At 37.8% G+C, this 21877-nt stretch overlaps 1 protein-coding gene across 1 annotated transcript in view; it reads right to left on the minus strand.

The window, feature by feature from the left end:
- The window catches only part of P3H2 (prolyl 3-hydroxylase 2), a 154132-nt gene that overhangs the window by 14862 nt on the left and 117393 nt on the right, over window positions 1-21877 (minus strand). Inside the window, exons 2-8 of the mRNA XM_037038834.1 lie at window positions 17357-17509; window positions 16226-16415; window positions 11040-11171; window positions 9604-9746; window positions 9193-9282; window positions 7007-7047; window positions 5206-5300 (exon numbers count right to left, since the gene is read on the minus strand). Of these exons, the coding sequence (XP_036894729.1) occupies window positions 5206-5300; window positions 7007-7047; window positions 9193-9282; window positions 9604-9746; window positions 11040-11171; window positions 16226-16415; window positions 17357-17509 (844 nt within the window). The remainder of the gene's footprint in view (window positions 1-5205; window positions 5301-7006; window positions 7048-9192; window positions 9283-9603; window positions 9747-11039; window positions 11172-16225; window positions 16416-17356; window positions 17510-21877) is intronic.

Consider the following 21877-nt stretch of genomic DNA (forward strand, 5'->3'; position numbering starts at 1 on the left):
AAGAGCCACTACAGGCCACGATTATGGAATGCTAAAATAACCAGGCGGTGTTTCTCAGTCTTGAGTAACCTATGGTTATCTGTTAAAACAAAAGTTCCCTAAGGAACTGTGGTGTGGACAAATTATTTGTCCTGTAATTTTACTTTCATATTTGCAATGATAAAATTAGGAATACAGTCTTTATTTTTGTGGTTTCAAACAACTATAATACCAAAACCAATTAATAAGATGAAATAGAAGCAAGACCATAAACCATCTAAATGAAAATTAATAACATTAATGAAATTATCAGTGTTGTTTTGTGGAAACTAGTAAGCTACATCCCACATGAACATCCTGTTAACTAACCCGGCCCATGTCCTTCGAGCCTGTATTCCTCTCCTGCTCCTGGTGGGCGATGACCCATTCATTCCACCACAGCGTTTCTCTGCTGAAACTGCCACACAGCCGTAGCATGCCACAGTGGACTTTGACCTTCATCTGCTCCATTATTTATCAGTTTGTACTACTTTGTTTCATTCATTTATTTAATTTTTACTCTGCTTTTTCCATTACCATTTAGTCCTCTTATAACCACCCCCACAGTCACCACACTGTTGTCCATCTCCATGAGTCCTTTTTTCTTTTTGCTCAGTCCCTCCACCCCTTTCCCTCCCCTGCCTTACCTGTCATCCGACTCTCTATCTGTGAGTCTGTCTCTATTTTGCTTGTTAGTTCGGTGTGTTCATTAGACTCCTCATATGAGTGAAATCATATGGTATTTGTCTTCCTCTGACTGGCTTATTTCACTTAGTGTAATGTTCTTTGGCTCTATCTGTACTGTTACTATCCTCAACTATTGAATATTATTAAGTGCTGCCCATGTGATGGTAACTGCACCCATACGCAATGAGGCTTGCAACCTCTTGGCAGTGTTTGGCTACAGGTGGTTATTCATATGACCCACTGGCTGCTCCTCAGTATTTTAAATTTATCACAGTGAAATTTACAAATATGAAATTTCTTGGAATTTGGGAATATACCAATAAGCTCCCAGTTTCAGTACCAAACCTTTTGGATGAATAGAAAAAAACATTTTTTCTGCGGTTCATGTTTCTCAAACATTTTTCTACAGAAACGTTTTTGATTAAAAAAAAGAATTTCTTAGTTAAACATGTTTGGGAAGTACTGGGTTAAACAAAATTTAAGAGGACTTCTTAGAATAGGCATTATGAACATTCTAAGTTTCAATACAATATATAGTAGTTCTCACCCCTAATTCAGCACAATATTCCCCCTCCCTCCCTCCCTCCGTTCCTTCCTTTCCTCCTTCCTTCTCTCTTTCCTTCCCTCCTTCCTTACTATGTCAGAGAGACTCCAAGATGCACTCTAAGGATCACTGCCTCCCGGAATTGGCTCGTGTAATTTGATTCCTAGTGTGGGCATGGCCTGGATCTTGTTTCTAACCAATAGAATATGGAAAACATGATGAGATATCACTTCCATGACTGCCTTACATAAAACTGAAACTTCTATCTTGCTAGCAGGCTTAGTTTATTGCCTTCTTAGCTTGCAATCTGATGCAGCAAGTGGCTGTACTGGACAGGCTCATGTGGTTAAAAAAAAACAAAACGAGGGTATCCTCTAGCCAACCACCAACTAGGAACTGAGGAATGCAGTCCCATAATCCTTTAAGAACCAAATGCTGTTCTCTGAACTTGGAAGAAGATAGTTCCTTGGTCAAGCCTTAGAAGAGACTTCAGCCCCAATCAAAAATGTGATGGTTGCCTTATATGAGCTTGAAGCGGTAGACCCCAGCTAAGCTCTCCCCAGACTCTTGACCCAGAGAAACTGAAATAGTAAGTGTATGTTATTCTAAGCTGCCACATTTTTGCTAACATTTTTCATAGCAATATAAAAACAAGTAGATTGTTTTCCCATGATGGAACCTCTTAACAGAAAACACAATTTGCTTGGAAAAGGCTGCTCTAATCTATGTATTAAGATACATAGCCAAAGAGAGGCCATCCCTCAAACATTTGGAAGAGTCAACTGCATGTTCAACTCTTATTCAGAACTATAAAAAGAGATTTTCCTTCAACAACAAAGACAAGATACTCATAGGTTCACTGAAAAGAATTTTTCACATAAAACTAGAATAGAAATGGAAGACAGGCTGAGTTTAGTGGACCAGGTTGGTTTGTACTTTGCCAAGTTTTTTTTGTCTTCTACACTGAGAATGTATTACTTTAAATATAATTAGCTTATTTAAAAATATAACTTTAAAAGTTACTAAAACTAAACCATTTAGAAAAATGCCTATCGTTCTTAAGCTGTACATAAATATTTATTATTATTACAATTATTATTGAATTAGTAATATACACCTGGTATATTAAGTTCTCACTGGGATATCTTCATAAACATAATTGAAATATATTTAAAAGACTGCTACTGAGATACTGCGAACTCCCCCAGCCGTGCCATAAGTAACACACCCAGATTGGATGAAGGAGCAGAATGCACGTGGGACATTACAAATCTAAACCCCGGCAGGTTCAGGCAGGGTCTGTACTAGAAATCTGCTCTCCACATAGCTGACTCAGCCACCACTACACGGTTTTATACAGAGGTTCCCCACATACCCACTTAACAGAAAAACAACTAACTCCCCACTCACTAACCAAGAGGGGGCGGCAGCAGGAAAAATAAACCCTGCCATTCAAAAATACAAACTGACCAACTTCCAAATGACTAGTAGCACACTAGGCTGAGAAAAGCATCACGATAAAACAAGCATGTAGTCCGGTACGCTGTGGTTCCCAGGGCCTGGTCTGACAGCTTCGGCCAGCCCTTAACCACAGCCCAAGGAGGGTTAGTCAAACAGCTTAATTCTTCTCTCATTCATAAAGTATGTGCCCGGCTCTGACTCCCCAGTTGCAATAGAGAGGAATCATCTAGGAAAATACTCCGTGTGCTCATTGTCTGTGGCTCACAGCTAGAAAGTCCTTTCGCTGTAAATATTGCAATGTCATGAGGTCATGACAGCGTGTACTGACTAACAAGCCCTTACACGAACACAAACCTGTAAAGCTGACAAAAGGATTTTCACACTCATCTTTTCCGACAGTTGCTGTCGTTGTTTTACCGATGAGGGCAGAGGGCCCTGGGGGATTGAGTCCCCAGTGATAACTAGGGTCTCCAGTGAGTCTCTAGTGACTCTGGGATTATTACAGAGCAGGACCTTTGGAAAGTTAAGGGCTGAAAGGAGAATGCCTAAGTGACAGACTGTTGTTGTTTTTTTTTTTCTGGAAGTAGACATATGTGTTCCACGGACTGGAGTCACCCAGGGCCACTACCATCTTAATACTTGGGAGCCATCCAATATGAATATGACTAACTACTGTTAGGTAACCAGAGTGGATGACCACCTCTCTGTGGAAAATGAGAAAAGCTGGAAGACATTTGGCTCGATAAGCCAAGCGTCTTTTGTTGTCTCCATGACATCTGCTTTCAGCTTAAGATAGGAAAGTGTTTCCTGATTGGGAACCCTGCCTCTGTCTACCACTGTTCTTAATTTAGATGCTATTTGAGTCTCCAGTGATGGGACAGAAATCTTTCCAGTGGATTCCCAGAGAACATCCTAAGATCCATTAGCCTAATAAAACTAAGTAAATTCTGCAGAAATGATAGAATTTGGTAATCGTGACCTTTCTCCATGTGTCATCTTTTCAACTCTTTTCATTAATCTTCCTAGTCAGTTGCTGGACATCAGATTTTTTGGTAGCCAGAGAAGAAAACTATGTTTTGGTATTTGGCAACTTTCCTGGAGTTTCCCAGACCTTTACAGCAAAGTTCTGGCTTATGGTCACGTACTTCCTGGGTGATTTCTCAGCTTGAAAAGCAACACGACCTCTGGCTGACCGTGAAGCTCTCTGGCGCTTGTGAAAGAGCTTGGGCTTTGTAGCTACACACTATGGTCCAGGTTAAATTAGATGAGTGTATTATCCTGTTTACTGCCTCACACCGACTTGGAGGCTAAGGAAGGAAAGGGCTGGGGAATATGAACTATAGAGAGCCAGTAGTTTTCAAATCAGCTAGAAGAATGTGCTGACAAACTTCTTGTCTGGGGAAGGAGTACTGTACTTTTTCTCAATGCAGGTTTTTGAAAACCTCTTTCCGATTTTGCAGTAATTTAATCAATAAGGCGCATTTTGAGTATCTAGACAGTTCACTGGCCCATCATCAGGTAAAGACAACATGGGGTTTGTATTCCAAAGCCTGGGTTTAAATGGCTGCTTGACCTATGCTGTGAGGCTTTGGACAAGTCACTGAATCTCTGTGAGCCTCATCATTCCTGTCTGTGGAGTGGGGATACTTTTCTCCCATGAGACACCACCAGTGTTCAGAGGAACTGTGTGGGTTGCAGGGTGTGTGAATCTCTAACCACTGTGCCATACACCTGAAACTAATATAAAATAATATTCATTGTAAATTTTTTAAAAAATTAAAAAAGGAAATTTGTGAAAAAGTATAAAACATAGAAATAATAATTATTAAGGATTACTATGCAATCAGTACTACTATTGCTAATAATTCATCATTATAACAAATGCTTGGACTTATTTAAAAACTACTTTTGTTCCCACTAACTTTGATCTTACGTAAGTAGGCCTATGATACTCTGTCCTAGCTCTATGCCTTTATTCCATTTGTTTGGTCCATTAGAATAGCTCCCTCTACATCTCTGTCAATTTGACCCAAATTCTACTTTTCTCTCCTAGCTCTGCTCAGACATACGTGCCTCAAGCACCTTGGATGAACTAATCCAATATCCCATGCAATCAGTCTCTTCAAGTTCCTCTGATACGCAGTCTATTCCTTACTGTCTGGCTCTACTCACTTGCTGTGTGAGAAGTAAGCCCCCTGACCTCACTAAGCCTCAGGCACTCAACTGAAAATGCCAATGATTGTACCATCACTGCCTGGCTCACAGGATTCCTGTGGGAAACAGAAGTCCTTTTCTTGGGAACCAAAGGTGATGGTGCACACACCTGAGATATTCTTGTTTTTAAGCTTCGCTTTCAGAATTCCATTAACTGGAGAAGCTTAGTCCTTCCTTTATTTTCCAGAGAAAGTGGGTTCTGCCTAGATCTGAGTAAGAACTGGTCAAGTCCTATCCTATGCTCACCCTCCTTCTTAGAGTAAAAGTGCACAGATACTTACCCTCTCTTAGGTCTCGGTCTGTCTTGAGTGATGACTTTTTCCCCATTGACAATCCATGAACTTCTGCCCCCTCCATGTTTACTCCCGAAGGGACCCTGGCCATTCAAATAAGTTGAGATAGCAATTTCCCATTGAATAAATGTTCAAAGGCAACGCATACCTTACCCAGATAGACTATGACTCCACATTTCATATTTTTTGGTACAGAAGTACACTTCTCTTTCAAGATTAAATTAAATGTCACTGCCTCCAGGAAGTTCTTCTCTATTTTTTCAATGAGTATATGCTCTATTTTACTTCTCTAAATCTTCTTAGCAACCTTTATTACAGCTATTGTATTCATAACTTAACCCCTTCAGTTTTAGACTTTGAGTCACAACAGAGCAGGAAAAACCCATCATGTGCATCTGTATTATGCTCATAGCGCCACATTACATGTCTTGAACACAGAGTGTTCACCGCTGAACAAGGGATGAACTGAAATAAATCATGTCCTAGTGTAGTGGTTCTTGATTATTTCAAGAAGGAAGACACGGGTTTGTGTCAAACTTTGCAAACACACAAAGAACAGCATGATTTTTTTTGTCTAAGTCTTTCTGCATTCCATTGTTTTTTAAGTTACATTTAATTGATTATGCTATTACAGTTGTATGATGTTCTTTTAAAATACACAGATTGAACACATCCAAATGTGCATATGCATTCTTGGATCTCTTACAGTAATTCTAGGCCACTCTGAGGTTGAGTCCTTGAAGTCTAGGGAAAACCCATGAGATTCTGAGTAAGAAGATCTGGCTGTGCCGGTCCCTCCTGGTGTAAACCTCTAGAGGGTGGTCTGCCTCATCAGGCCCTCAGCTTTAGAACTTGGAAATGAATAGGCCAGTCCATGCAATCTCGGGCATTCAACCCCAACATGCTGTAATTCCCCGAACGGGTCATAATATGTAAGTTGACTCTTGACTTCTACCATTTCAAAATACACATTTACCTTAATTTTTAATTGAGTCAGTGACACCTAATATTTTAACTTGCAGTAAAGCTTTCTGAGCTTTTTGTTTCAAATAAACACAGTGAGGGAATTCAGCAGTAACAAAAAAATGTCATAGTTTTATTATACTAATGCATTTTAAAAATCCAATTTTGTATGATTTAGAATTACAGAGCGTTTATTCCTCAGAGATCACCTGATCCAGTTCCTTAATTTGAGAAAACCATGAGACCCAGCAAGGAAAATAAATTACTCAAGGTTACACAGAGTAACAGGAACAGCTGAGACCGGGATGGGAGCTCTTAATTCCCAGTTTGGAAAGCTCCAAATTATATCTTTTTGCTTATTCATAGAGCTAAGTTCCTTACAATAGGTATGACTCCAGGCATTTCTTTTCATTAAAAATAAACAGTTGAACAACAAGAAAAAAAGAAAGAAACCCTGTTATGATTAGAAAAAAATTAAAAAATAAACAGTTGACATGCAATAATATATTAGTTTCAAGTGTACAACATAATGATTAGACATTTATATAAGTTATGAAGTTATCCCCCCAGTAAAGCGATACACATCTGACACCATACATGGTTATTATGGTATTGTGGACCGTGTTCCCTATGCTGTACTTTACAGCTCCATGACTGCTTTTATAACTGGCAATTTTTACATTTTAATCCCTTCTCCTTTTTCACCCATCCCCCCAATCCCATATCTGGCAACCATAATTGAGAAAATTTTGAAAATTTAAAGAAATATTATACTTTTGAAAAAAATTTAAAAATAAACAGTCGGTATTCTGAATGAAGAACTCACCTATTCTCATCCTGTCGTCCTCCATATCGAATCCAATAATTCTGTTTTAAATTAAAAAAAGAAACTCAGTAGTTTTGCCACTAAAACATCACTTATATAAACAGAATGACCTTAAAGTCCCCCAAAGACCTATAATGTTATGAAACTTGTATAATATATAAAGATACAGTTTTTATTTAAAAATAATAAAAAGAAAGTTAAGGTTGACACAGTTTTGAAAAAGACAAGATAATGCACAAATTTGTAAAAAATTGCATGGAACTATCCCAGCTGCCCATTCTTCTGTCCAAGAAAGTGATTTAGAATTTATTATTGGGAAGACATTTAAAAAAACACTCTCTGGGATGGGAGTAAAAGACAGAAAACTGTACTTGAACAATAATTAAATTTAAAAAAATATTTTAAAAAATCCCACTCAGTCTAACCCCTTATGTTTTGTGAATAAAACAAACAAAAGTCCAGCTTGGCTTAACTTCTCTACAGGACAATAAAGTGACTAAGTGGCTTTTTCTGGGGTGTTTTGGGAAAAAGCAGTTTTGAAAAAAATCATAGGTAGGATCTGATAAAACTATTAGTAATGTTACACTAGACTTGGGAAATTAAAACTAACTTAATTTTTAAAATGTGCCAATGAAACATGACAATTAAGACAGAAATTTTTTAAAAAGTACATTACAAATAGGATGTTTTGCAAATAGTGCTTCTTATGAACGTGAGATAAATGAAAAAGTATGTCCAGAAAATTTAAATTAGAGGAAAAATAATTTATAATAATATGTGAAAGTTTTGCTTTCTCTGGTCATCAAAGAAATGCAAAATAAAGTAGCAATGATGTGGCATATTTTAAATAATATATGATTAATATATTAACTAATAATATATTAAATAATGATTTTATTTTTATTGTTTTTTTTAAAGATTTTATTTATTATTTTTGGAGAGAGGGGAAGGGAGGGAGAAAGAGAGGGAGAGAAACAGCAATGTGTGGTTGCCTCTCTCGCACCTCTTACAGGGGACCAAACTTGTAACCCAGGCATGCGCCCTAATGGGGAATCGAACCAGCAATCCTTTGTTTTTTTGCAGGCTGGTGCTCAATCCACTGAGCCATGCCAGCCAAGGCAGATTAATACTAATGATTTTAAAATGTTATTTCTCATTGCTGAGCTCTGTGTAGTGAACTGGTACTTTTATGTATTGCTAGGAGCAATAAAGGTGGCAGAAAACCGTCTTAGAAAAGCAATTTTAAGAACTTTAAAAGTTCTCATATCCCTTGATGGCAGAGTAATCCCACTCCTGGGAATTTATGCAAAACCAGAAAGAGAGAAAAAATGATTAATGTACTAAGTATAAGAGAAAGCAAATCAAATGTTCGACATTAGAAGGAGAGTTTGTTTATTGTATATCAACTGTATATATGTAGCTAAAATAATTTTAGAAGCTGTAAAAATATCACAATTGTTTATGGTTTCTAAAATACAAATCAAAACAGAAAGATATCTATATACTACAGTACTAGTTCTGCCAAAGGTATGTCTTCACATGAAGAATGCTTTCAAGACAGCATGGAGAAGTCCAGAAAAGTCAGCATGTTGTGTTGTACAACTGCGATTGATTTTGTTCTTTTTGAAGTCTTTTAAATATTTAAAAGAAAATGCAAAATGTTGCATCCATCATTTAGGGAATAAAACAAACCTGAGGCAAATGCATCACATACACGATACTTCTCTTCTATCCAAATATATTTGCTTTCGACTTTGGATCTCAGAGGCCCAAACCTCTTAAAGCTTATCACTTACACTGAGTAAACAATACCCACACACACACACTGATGCACATCTCCAGTTTCCCTGAAGGCAGGAGACTAGAATCACCAACAAATGAGGCTGGGTAATAAAATTCCAAATAAAAAAGGTCCACTGAATGGTTCTTTTTTTAAGCTTTTTTAAAAAAGATTTTATTTTTATTTATATTTGGAGAGAGAGGAAGGGAAGGAGAGAAACATCAATGTGTGGTTGCCTCTCATGTGCCCCCAAGTGGGGACTTGGCCTGTAACACAGGCATGTGCCTTGACTGGGAATCGTACCAGCAACCCTTTGGTTTGCAGCCCGCACTCAATCCACTGAGCTACACCAGCCATGGCTGAATGGTTCTTTTAAAAAACATTTCTTTTTTTTCTTTGCTCTTACTGGTTCAGTGTATGAAAATCCCAGGCCTTCTGCAGCTGATTTTATTAGTTCTGATTCCACTTTATGACGCTTCACAAACATTGCCAAATCCTAGAGAATGAAAAACAACAAAAAAATTTAATTTAAATCACGGCTAAGAGATATGATAAATGTTCAAGTGGAAGTTTTTATCAGAGAGACAATAAGCAAAAAACTACATATTCAGAGCTTAAAAAACACCTCCATCTCAACGGATTCTTATAAGCTAGCACACATGAGAGAAACATGCTTCTGGCATTAATAAAGTTTGAAAGAACGGAGTTCTAGAACCTTTACTACACTGTTATATATATTTAAGTGAAGTGTTATATTTTTACTAACTCCCCAGAGCACGTAGCAGATTCCGGTTTCTTCTGAGGACATTGGTCTCACCTCTCTGGCCTCAATGGATGCTGGGTCCACGTCGTCATCCAGTAGGTTCTCATAGTAATCCACATTGTCTAGGACGTCCTCATCATCCGGATGGAGGAGAAGATAGGCCTTGGCACACTCCAGGGCTTTCACATACTCACCAACTGAAAGACCGAGGAAATGAAGCATTAGAGTCAGCCTAGGTTTGTCTAAAGGATGTTGAACTTCAACATGTCTATGAGAGGTCAGCATTAAACATCAGTAAGGGCAGAAAAGGTGGGGCTAAGGAATCTGAAATAGTTACAGGTAGCTGAGAGAACATGACTTCAGGTATTCCAAAGGTACTACTCTTGGTCTGTTTTGGAGCTATGTGTTTTGCACAAACTATCAAAAGTTTCCACATGCAGATGTGTGCTGACAACTTACATGACACAGAGCAGAATTTCAGGGGTTAGTTCTGATTTTTGTACTGAGTTTGACAACATGATATGTGATTAATTTCAGCAACCCAAATTCTATTAGTTGTTCTTGAATATAAGAAAAAATGCTCAGTCTCTCTCTTTCTTAATAAGATGAATGGAAAGTAAAACTATATTGAGAAAACAATTTTTACCTAATGGATTGGTGAATATCTCATAATTTGATAATATATCCTTTTGATGAGCAATGAAAAATGTACTCCATGGAGGAAAAAATTGGCAACATCTATCAAAATTACAAAAGAATAAAACTATTTAATTCATAGTAATCCATCTTATAGATATTTATGTTCAAACATAAAATGATGTCTATCATTTTTTCATTGATTATTATAACAAAAAATTATAAACAGCACAATGCCCACCAGAAAGGGGTCACATGAAATAAGTTACAGTACAAAGATATGCAGATGTAAAGAGAATTCATGAGTAAGGTGTCTGTACTGATACAATTAGGTTGAACCATAAAATTACCAAAATTTGACCTGAGCAAATGGTAATTTTGTAGGTCCAACCTAACTAAAAATTACCTAATGTGTGTTATTAAGTAAAGAAAATAATGTAGGGAAGAATTTAAATCATATGCTGTCTTCTTTGTGCAAGATGCAGAAATAAGTTGGAATGTGGGTGAGTCATTTCTGTATATCAAAATTTTGGAGGGATAAATACAAAAACTGGGTTGCAGGACATGGAAGTAGGTTGTAGGGAAAAGGAAGAGAGGGAGACCTTTAGGATATCTGGTCTCTGAACCTGTGAATATATTACCTTTTAAAATTAAGTTGAAAAAAGTAAATTTAACAAATCATATAAAACGTCAGTCTTAGTATAGTTTGCAGGACGTGGTCACAGCATCTGCCCATTCATAGTTTCCCTTGCTGCTCTTCTTTTCCGAGCCGTGGCAATGTGAGATGAGAGAGCAATTCTGTAGTGATGGGCATCCCCTCCCCCAAAGGTCTTCACGGATAACCCACGCTTTACCTCGATAGTAGGCGAACTGTAGGTAGTCATAATGCAGGGGAAGAAAGTTCTCAATTGGAGAGAGGCGGCCGGGGCGGGTGGCAAGTTCCCTCACACAATCATGCTGACACACCAGCACCTGCACGTAGTGATCTGGGAGACAAGAGCCAACAAGTGGACACCTGCAGTCGGCCGAAGGTGCAGACTTCAAAGTCAGAGCCAGTTACACAGGGCATCCCCCACCTCGCCACATTCTGAGAACCATGTCACTACTATCCTCACTGCATGAGCAAAAACCGTTTTCACCAAGAAAGTGAAGTGACTTGCCAGGGCCTCCCAATTGGTGCTCACTGGAGTTAATTAATAGTAGATTCCAGATCTTCCGGTTCCTGGTCTTTCCTGTGTGCTGCACTCTTCCCTTCCCTGTGTCTAGTTTCTACATCTCCCGAGAGTGACATAGGCTGTCTCACCCCACTCACACCCAGCCCGATAGTTGACTTTTCTTCGTGTAACAACTTCAGGGCCGCTTTTCAGATATTTCGGTAGCCTGAAGACTCCCACAGTCAGGATCTGATGGTTAGGTCTGGCTTTGTTAGGGGTCAGGTGAGAGAAAGGACCTGCCCTGGTGGGAGTTCACTTCAGAGAAGTAAACTAGAATGCTCTCTCTGCTTGTTACCATTTTCAGGCAACTTAGCCTAAAAAGGAAATACTAACAATATTCCTTTACCACTACTGATTAGAAACTCGTTTGACCAATTATAAATCAGTCCATCACCTGTACAAAATGTAACTACACTAAATCCTAATACTGTAGCAGGGGTGTCCAACCTTTCAGCATCTCTGGGTGACACTGGAAGAAGAAGAGTTGTCTTGGGCCACACATTAAATACACGAACACTAACAAAAACTGGTGAGCAAAAAAAGTTTTATGAAATTTGCAATTTTGTATTGGGCCACATTCACAGCCATCCTGGGCTGCATGTGGCCTATGGGCTACGGGTTAGACACCCCTGCTAGGGACTGGTAAAATACCAGAAGAGTGAAAGCCAAAGAATTTAAATAAGCACTTTGCTTTTTTCTTCTGGTTCCACTTTCTTATTCCCATTCTCCTTGCTTGCAAACAGGCCGAGATGCCAAAGTGAAGGGGTTGTCCCTTTCCCCTCAGCTTTGGGCTCTAGCTCTCCCAAGCATGAGCTGAGAAAACACAAGTGACTAGTGAACCAGAAATGGAGGAAAAACACTGCCTATATTTTGCCCCAACTTCGATTTTTACAATGAAGATGGAGGTCTCTTTTCCAGTAAGAAAATAGTTTGTTCGTGCTTGTGCTGAGTGAGCAGGTTCTCCTGAGAATGCTGGTAAAATCATCTGACTTCATGATGGTACAGTTTAGTTCACAACAACTGCCTGCTTTCAAAAGGTAGGATAGCTCAGATTGCGTCTTGATGACCTTGATGAAGAACTCCAAGACACACAGGGAGGGAATATACATTTTCTAGTAAGAAAATGTGCCAACTGTCACATAACCTGGCCAATTCAATCCAATGCAGCATAGCTAATAGAATCCTGGCAGTTCAAAGACTCTTAACTCTAAATGGGGAAATGTGAGGGAAAGAATGAGTTCTGTTTATTTGATTAGCATGTTAGAGATAAACAGCTAGCTGTTTTAGAAAATATTTTTAGAAAAAATTTTAGGAATTTTTAGAAAATATTTTAGAAATTATTTTAGAAAATTTAAGAAAACAACAACAAACAAACCTCAACTGTTTTCTCCTGGTTAGCTGGCCATTTACCTTCCTATACACACTCCTTCTAAATTCCAAATGACAAGTAAAAGGAAAAGGTGGAAAACACGCCTACCAGGAAATCAAAATCTGATTAAAAGTATTTTTCAGCCCTGGCTGGTGTAGTTCAGTGGATTGAGTGTGGGCTGCGAACCAAAGGGTTGCCAGTTCGATTCCCAGTCAGGGCACATTCCTGGGTTGCAGGCCAGGTTCCCAGTGGGGGACATGTGGGAGGCAACCACACATTGATGTTTCTCTCTCTCTCTCCCTCCCTTTCCCTGTCTAAAAATAAATAAAATCTTAAAAAAATTATTTTTCAAAGGAAGGTATAAATAGCAGCAAAATAAGAGTAACACAGCAATATATTTTAGGGCTTCAACAAGCATGGTTAGTAATAAATAATGGCATTCACAAGCTATTTGTATATTCCTCTAGCTTTTAATGTTCTTCTGACAGTAAAATTCTAACTTTCTAAAGTTTGACTCTCTAATATTCTGAATTTCCAAATACATGTGTATTTTAAAAGCCAGCTTTGCTTCAAATTTTGGTTCAAGTTTTGAACCAAACAAGAATTTACAGAGTTATAATATTACTTATTAGTTGTGTTCCTTGCTTCCTTTCTATGCCAAATGTTATTGTGCAATTAATAGGTTTCTAATAAGTTTACATCCAAAAGACTGTATAGTAATACTTTCTAAAATTTCCATCTCTTAGAAAATGGAAGGTCTCAAATTCCCAAGAAGACTCATCATATTTCTATAATATACAATATTTGGCTGGAACTTAAGGACTATGGCTTTTTAAAATCACTTTTCTTTATAGGAAGTGGGGGTCATGGTGTTGAAAGTTGTGTTAAGTAATAAGAGCCCGAATTAGGAGAGCTCTTCTATCCCAGCAACAATATGCTGTGGTGACCTTGAGCAAATGACTAAATGCTAACCCATGGGGAATCGTTAGTCAATTTTTATAAATCAATATTAGGACCTTTGTCAAGGCTGTTTAGTGGCCATTGGTAGAGGCAAATGCGGGAGTGAAGGCAGGACACATATCCCCACAAAACTGCAAGATAGTGAACTGTAATAAAGGAAAGCATTTCTCTTTAGAGAAATACATAGCAAATGGAAATGCAAAACATGAAACTGAATTTCAAGTTCGCAATGCTCACAGAAATGCAGGCAAATGGCTCTGACAGAAGCCCAGTGTTACACAACTTTGGGGGGAAATCCTCAGTAATTTACATGTTGGTATTTATTCTAGGAGTATTTAGTTGATTTTGGGTAACTAAGCATGTGGCAAGTTGTTCATTTGACAAAATTGATTCTAACGTCCTTGTCTAATTTAATAGATATTCCCTAATTGCCCTGCTAAAGGACCTGAACAATTTTTGATCTACACTTTCACAAATATAGAATATTATTAGCCATTTTAATCTCTGCAGTGTAGTTGATGGATACGCCTTCTACTTCAGTCATTTCACCACTCATTTACTAAGAACCTGCTATTTGCCAATCATTGTACTTAGGCATTGAGGACTGAGCACTGGCCAGGATAGGGCATTAGCCAAATGATAGACAAAAGATATATTTTGAAGGTCTGTGAGTGGAAATGAGCTTGGCATATCCAAGGGATTAAAAGAACTGTAGTTGGAATGGGTCACAAAGAGGAAAAAAAAAGGATAAAGAGGAAAACACACACAAGCATGCAGTCTCGAAAGTTCTTGTGAAAGGTTTTGGGTTTTATTCCATGTGCAGTGGGAGCCAGTGGAGGATTTTCAGCATGTGCGTGAGCAGACACTCATTGCTTTTTGAAGACTGCTCTGTCTGCCTACAGAGTAAAACCTGAAGAGGACATAATGATTTTGTTAAAATATACTGTTGATTTGAACCAGGATGGTAATGACAGGGATAGAGAAAACCCAGAAAGCTCAGTGCCATTAGAAGGTAACATCAATCAAAGTCTGGTAACAAATCAGAGGGGGGCAGGAACTTAGGGAAATTTCAGATTGAAAGATGTACAACTTCTTGAGGTTTGGTTTGAGCTGCTAGGTGAGTGGTACTTTCCATGGAGAGAGAAAATGCTGGAAGTTGGGGAGAGCATATTGACTTCATGAATTTGCATTTCTATGAGTACATGTGAAGTCGATCACTGTTTTTCATATATTTACAATGTGGAACACACTGTATACTCAAGAATTATTTGTTAAACATTTATTATTGAATAAATTCCCCTTTGTCCAGTTTTAAGTTGCATAGGCCTGTAGATTTCTGGCTCTAGAGTGAGGACAGCCTAGTTTTGATTCCAAGTTTCAATTTAATCACACTACTTAAACTTCTGGGGTACAAATTCCTTATTTAAAAAAAAGAAGAGAGTGACTAACAATAGTTATTATCTACATAAGAAGTTATTTAGAGAATTAAAAGAGATATAAAGAAGTAAAGTGTTTTCTATACTGTAATCGCTAAATAAATGTTTGTTATTATTATTACTACTGACAAAGGATAAATAAATTACTACTAATAATTTACATGTTCTATTTAAACATTAAAGAAATTAACTCTGTAAGTTTTTTGCAGTTTTTCCACTTGTCATTTATAAATCAGTTTGATTTATTGTATCCTTTGTGTTTATAAGTCTTATTATTTTTCTTCATATTTCTTGTTTTATCATGCAAGAAACTTTGCCTCTCCTAATATTATACAAATGTTTTCCTGCATTTTCTTCTAACAGTTTTTTACACTGAAATTATTAATATAAAAGGAATTCATGTGTATATTTTCATATATAGCAGAAAATTCACTTCCCACCAAATGGTTAACTAGCCAATCTCCTCAATTAATGTAGAATGCAAATTACCTACTATTTTAAATACTACTTTGTAACACATTAAATTCCCACATACAATAAAATACTCTTTTAAATAATTAAAGAAGTCCATAAAAAGGGATTCACTACTACATTATTTATAATAATAATAAATTACAACTTCCTTAATATGCATCGCTAAAGAACTGGTCAAATAAACTGTGTCATCCCATACATAATGGAACATTATGCAACCATTAAACACAATAAGGTAGATCTACACGTACTTACATGGGAAGAAGTCCACAATATACTGTTAAGCATAAAATGAAACAAAAATATGCCAATATTGAGTACTTATAGTATCATCCTTTTTTTATAAAAAATAAAATTATTATAACTAAACACATAAATATTTAGATATACATATATAAATATTTGGGAGCATAGTCATTAAATTTAAGCTACTTAAATTTATCTGTAGGATGTAGAATTGCTTAGATATATGGAAATCTTTAACTTCTTACAATATATATTTCTACGACATATTGTTGGAATATTTTTACAGATTGCATGTAGTATATCTATAATCATACAATAAATGAAAGAAAAATAAGCTTTACCTGCCATGACTTCATAGAGACCAGCTCTACCCCCCAAGTACTCATACTCCTCAAATCTCTGCGGCCCCTCACACAGGGCTCGGCACTCCGCATCTTCACTGTAATATTCTCTCAAAGCTTGTTCAAAGTACTTGATAGCGAGCTCAAAGTCATCGACCTCATAATGTTTGACTCCTGCACTGTAACTCTCCTGCAAAGAAACAGAAAACCTTTTTTTTTTTTCCCAAAAAAGAGCGCCCGCAGGGCACTTGAATAGCAGGGTTCAGACAGACTCCGGATCACTTAGGCAGGTGGGGTATCGGACTGTTGTTCTGTGAAAGGCTACAAAGGGCTGCACTGGGAGATCGAGGGCGGCTGCTCCGGCTTCGGCCAACTGTACCTAAGAAAGGACTCACTGGGCGAGCCCCTCCTGTGGCACCGGCCAATGTCACTTTCTTCCCGAGCACACTCGAGACCATACTTTCTAACCCTCTGAATGGAGGCAGGGCCATGCAGCAAACTGCAGGAGGACTGATGTGGGTGGACTTGACAACCATTCCCAGGTCTGGCTCAATTGGAAAAAAAAAAGGCTTCCATTTAAAATCTCCCTCTTTCATCATTTTCTTCAGTCATCTTGGAGGGCACACGTGAAAAATAGTGACATCTCGAATTGTAAAAGAAACCCTTTCAACATGATTTTAAGTAAGGGTTCACTTAAACAAATAATTACATGGCTTAAAAAAATCCAACTTTGCTCCATCAGTTTGAAAGTACTGATACAATGGAAAAACCACCGAACTTGGAGCTAGACAAGGACGGTGAGAACTGCGCAATTCACATTGGCTTCGTGTTTTAGGTGTAAAATAAGTGCTGGAGGGGGAGCTGAAGCTCAGGATACGTTACAGATATTTATATCATATTCTACTTTTCACCAGGCCATACTGATTTTCTAAATTAATGTTCATTGTCTCTCCATTTTTTCAACCCTGAGAATTATAACATTTCATCTCATAACTCCAAAAGTATAAAAATGTCACTGTATTGGAAATCAGGAACCAATCTGCAATATCCATTCATAGAAATCTGCTTTGAGTCAAATAAACCTGAGGCGCACTCAGTGCCACATGGTTGGCAGGAGGGCCGGGAGCTCACCAGGTGGGGTTTGGCTTCTCTGTCTACCAACTGGGATGTTTCAACGCCAGCCATCGTTCTGTAATTCTCGATGTTCTGCTGCATTTCCATGTGTTCAGGGTTGGCCATGAAAAATGTGTGGGCTGCTTCCACGGCCTTTTCCAGCTGGTTAAGCTATGGAGAAAAAAGAAGAAAGGGGATCAATTAAAGACAAATATTTCTAAGCCCGGCTCAGTACTACGCCAAGGTCTTACGGCTTGAAGGCAGCAGGGTGGGGCTCCAGTTCACACTCACTATACTCAGCCTTCAGGAGGCAAACTGACAGCACTCTTAAAATGATACGTGGCTATTTCAACTTTAGTGAGAGTGGACACATGTACTTTGCTCCAAGTTCATCCCCCCTATTTTCTAAGCCAACTGTGTCTGCGAAATTAAATCTATATGCTTCTGTTTGTTTTATAAGTAATCAAAATAGAAAGCTGCCAGTGCTGTGCCACTTCTAACTCATATTTTCAACATCTTTGTCTTTCATTGTATCATTTATTTTTATTCCTTTTGCCTTAATCCTGACCATGGGAGTATAGACAAAACTATGACTTTCCACAGGACGGGACTGGGTACACCTTCCACTCCACCAAAGCCTATTTCCAGGCTTTAGAATGTGAAAAATACAAAGTTAGAAGGAGTAAATTATTCCAATAAAGGATGCTAAATATAGCACAGACACTGCTCTACCACCTCCTTTGATTAAGATATTCAATTCCAAACTCTGATTGTCATTAATACAAAAAGGCTTTTTAATAGTCACTACATTGATACTGTAACTCATCTTCTAAACCACTTAATATACTGCTCTCCATGTAACATGCAGTGATGTATTTTTAAATAAAATTAAATTAAAATTACTCAATTTAGGACATTTCTCTTGGCTTTAGTCATGAAGAACATCTGTAGATAGATCAATTTGTTCCATATCCAGAAACTGAACATTTAATCATTTTTCATGGTAAATTTAAATTATATTTGATCTGTTTTTAAATACAACATAAAAACTCATCATTCCTGCCCTGGCTGGTGCCGCTCAGTGGATTGAGCACGGGCCTGTGAACTAAGGGATCGTGGTTCGATTCCCAGTCAGGGCATATGCCTGAGTTGCAGGCAAGTTCCTGGCAGGGGATGCACGAGAGGCAACCATACATCGATATTTCTCTCCCCCTCTCCTTCTCTTCCCCTCTAAAGATAAATAAATAAATCTTTAAAAAACTCCTTGTTCCTGAACAAGTAAATATAAAACCATGGAACAGCATATAAGATTCAACTGAGCATGCTTTTGACAGTCTGGCCACTCAAGTATGAGTAAGATATAGAAAGAAGTAGTAGGTCCCGAAGTCTCCAGTGATTGCTGTCTTCTGATGTATAAAGAATCTTAACCCTCACCACAGAAAACATCAACTTCCCTATTTCAAGAGCTGACATCCTTAACTTTGTCTAATAATACCATAATATTCCCCTTTAATTTTCATATTCTTACCTATTGGCCTTTCTTCCATTAAAACTGGTCTGAAATCAGCTTCCCCTGCCACTTTTACTTTTGTTCTCATTTTTTTTTTGCTCCCAGAATTATTTTGGCTGTCAAAACCACTAATTTTGGACCTGGTTTCTTTCTTAATTTAAATTCTTTCAATTTATCACACACACCACCTCAAACACAAGTCTTGAGGATGTCTACAAAGTAACACGTATATAGATACAGATGAAAAAGAACAGATTGCAAATTGGGTGTGTGTCTACACTTATTAACCAAGTGAACCTGGAAAATGCCATCTAAGTACTTGTGCCTCATTTCTCCTTTAAGAAAAACACCCCTTTAAAATCCTCACATCACCATCTACCACATAAGATTTTGGAAAAAATTAATTGTGCAATATATATAAGAATGTGCTTCAGAAATCACTAAAGCTTTAATAAAATAATAGAATATGACCTACAAATGATCTTTCAATTTCAGTATTTAAATACGCTCTCCTTAATGAAGGGTATGGTCTGTAACTGTCATGGACACATCGTTGATAAGGTTTCTTAAGGTTCTAATGGTTGGTGTAAACTGCCTCCAGTTAAGAGTCAAATTATAAGTTGCGAACAAAACAGATTAGCAGGGACACACTCTGGTTCTGTGGCGTCAGCCATTATAGTTGATGGAACATAAATCAATATTTATGTTTTTCATCTTCTGGCCTTCATGTTTTTGCTCAGGCTGTTTCACTGACTTAGAGGTTGTTTGCCCCTTAGTCTTTTCTTACAGAAATCTAACATATCCTACACAGCAAACTGCAATTCTCTCTTCTCTAAGAGATTCTTCTCAACCCTATGCCTATAGCCAAGCATGACAATAGTGTCCCTCTTCCTCTACTGGCATTTACATGCTGCCATACACTGTATCTGCCGGAGTATGCTCATTTCTCCTAGTGGAGCTTTCTGAGGAAAGGGATCATACAACTGATTTATCTTTTTTTCCTATTTCACACATAGATGATGTCTATTACATGTCTAAGAAAAAAAGAACTTCTAGTAAGTAAATCTTTTACACACAAATCAAAAGGCATATTGGTATATCACATGTGAGTGTGCTCCATAAGCTATAATATACTAAAAAAGGATGTGAGTTTAGTACATCTCAGAAGTCAGTATTCTATGGACAGTTTCCGATAGTGATTACCATCTATGAATGTGATCCAGTAGCTTTTGAAAACTGTCAGATAATGTTAATATACCAGTTCTGTTTTTTAAATTTGACCACACCTTATTTGGTGCTTTCTTTATTTATAACCTCATGTTGAACATAATACCATCACCCCCAATCTAAGTATAAAAAGATTCCATGACTTAAAGTTAAACCATAAAACTTATTCGTGAACTGGCCAAAGCTTTTTAAATTATTGTGAACCAGTTCAGGAAACTAGTATTGGCTGCCAGAGTCTATAAAACAGACCATTACTTTAACTGGAAGCTTGTATCTTTGTACTTCATTTTAGAAATTAGATACGCACATCTGAAGTGGTAGGAAAAGTCCAGGTGAACATGTGTATGCTCTGTATAATGCCACATTATTGGCCGGAGATTAGTACAAGGCCTTGTAAGTACTGGGTTTCAGCTAAGGAAGGATCTATCCACTACTCCATTAAAACAAACAAAAGCAAACTGTATTAAAAGCTCCAAACTGGACTTCTTTTAAGACCAAAAGAAGACAAAGCACAAGAGAGGAGAACTCTAATGTGAGGGTAACTCTATGCATTTGAAAAACAAGTGGCAAAATAACTGAGGAAAGGGAAATGGTTTGACAACAAGATGGTATCACTTTTAAGGGAGCCCACTGTTCCACTGATATATGAGAAATGGGGCGAGAAATGCCTCCAGGAATCACTGGCCACTCACTTCACCTCTGGCTATGAAGAACGAAGCAAACATTCTCTCCTGCCAGCCCAGAAGCACCACGACTGTACGTGGCAGTCATGCCACATGGAAAAGAAATGAGTGCTGATTAAATCAACACCCTGCTGGCATGCAGCAGTTACCCTGTCCACTGGTGAGTGAATGAGACTCCTCTGAGACACAAATGATTTTCCATGGCTAATAATACAGGAGCATTTCAGAAGTACACATAGACCACTGAAAAATCTGCAGTAGCTATCCACTGACCACAAAAGAGATTCCAGAAACCATGCACTGTGACATTCAAGAACATCCAGGATTTGGCCCTTACCCTAACTTTCTAGCATAACTTCCTCCTACCTGTCATTGTGCAAACTTTCCCCCAAAAATGTTCTAGAAGAACTTCTAGAAGTTTTCTAATTTACTATCCTTTTATTGAAGAGAACACACATAGGCTCAGTACTTCTGTCACACCCAGATTCTTTTTAAAAAATATTCTTATTTATTTATTTTTAGACAGAGGAGAAGGGACGGAGAAAGAGATGGAGAGAAACATCACTGTGTGGTTGCGTCTTGCTTGCCCCCTAAGCAGTCAATCCACTGGGCCACACCAGCTAGGGCACACCCAAATTCTTTATTTAACTCATTCACCTAGTCAGCAAATATTTATTTTGCACAGAATCTGTGCCAGACACTGTGACAACCAATGACAATACCTACATGACCAAAGCAAAGACCCTGCTTTCTAGGTGTTTACAATCTCATCCAAGGAGACAAGCCTCAAGTAAATAAATCATTGATATAAATGATTTTAGATTGTGCTAAGTGCTACAAAGAAATAAATGAACAAAATCCTGTAAGAGCCTGCTGGGGGTTGGAATGAAAGCAGGACTCATTTAGGTAAATTAGTCAAGAAACATGTCTCTGCAAAAGGATTTTTGAGATGAGACCTGCATTTTCGAGATGTCAGTCATGAGCAGAATAGGAGGAAGAGCATCCAGGCAAAAGAATGTCAAGTGAAATGAACTTGAAGTGGAAAAAGTCTTGATATTTTTTAAAAACACAGTGGAGATTAAGGAGAGAGGTTTGAGAAGTTAGAGGACAACAGATCAC

The sequence above is a fragment of the Sturnira hondurensis genome, unplaced genomic scaffold, assembly GCF_014824575.4.
Source record: "Sturnira hondurensis isolate 20B ecotype Veracruz unplaced genomic scaffold, ASM1482457v3 Scaffold0000396, whole genome shotgun sequence".
Lineage (NCBI taxonomy): Eukaryota > Metazoa > Chordata > Mammalia > Chiroptera > Phyllostomidae > Sturnira > Sturnira hondurensis.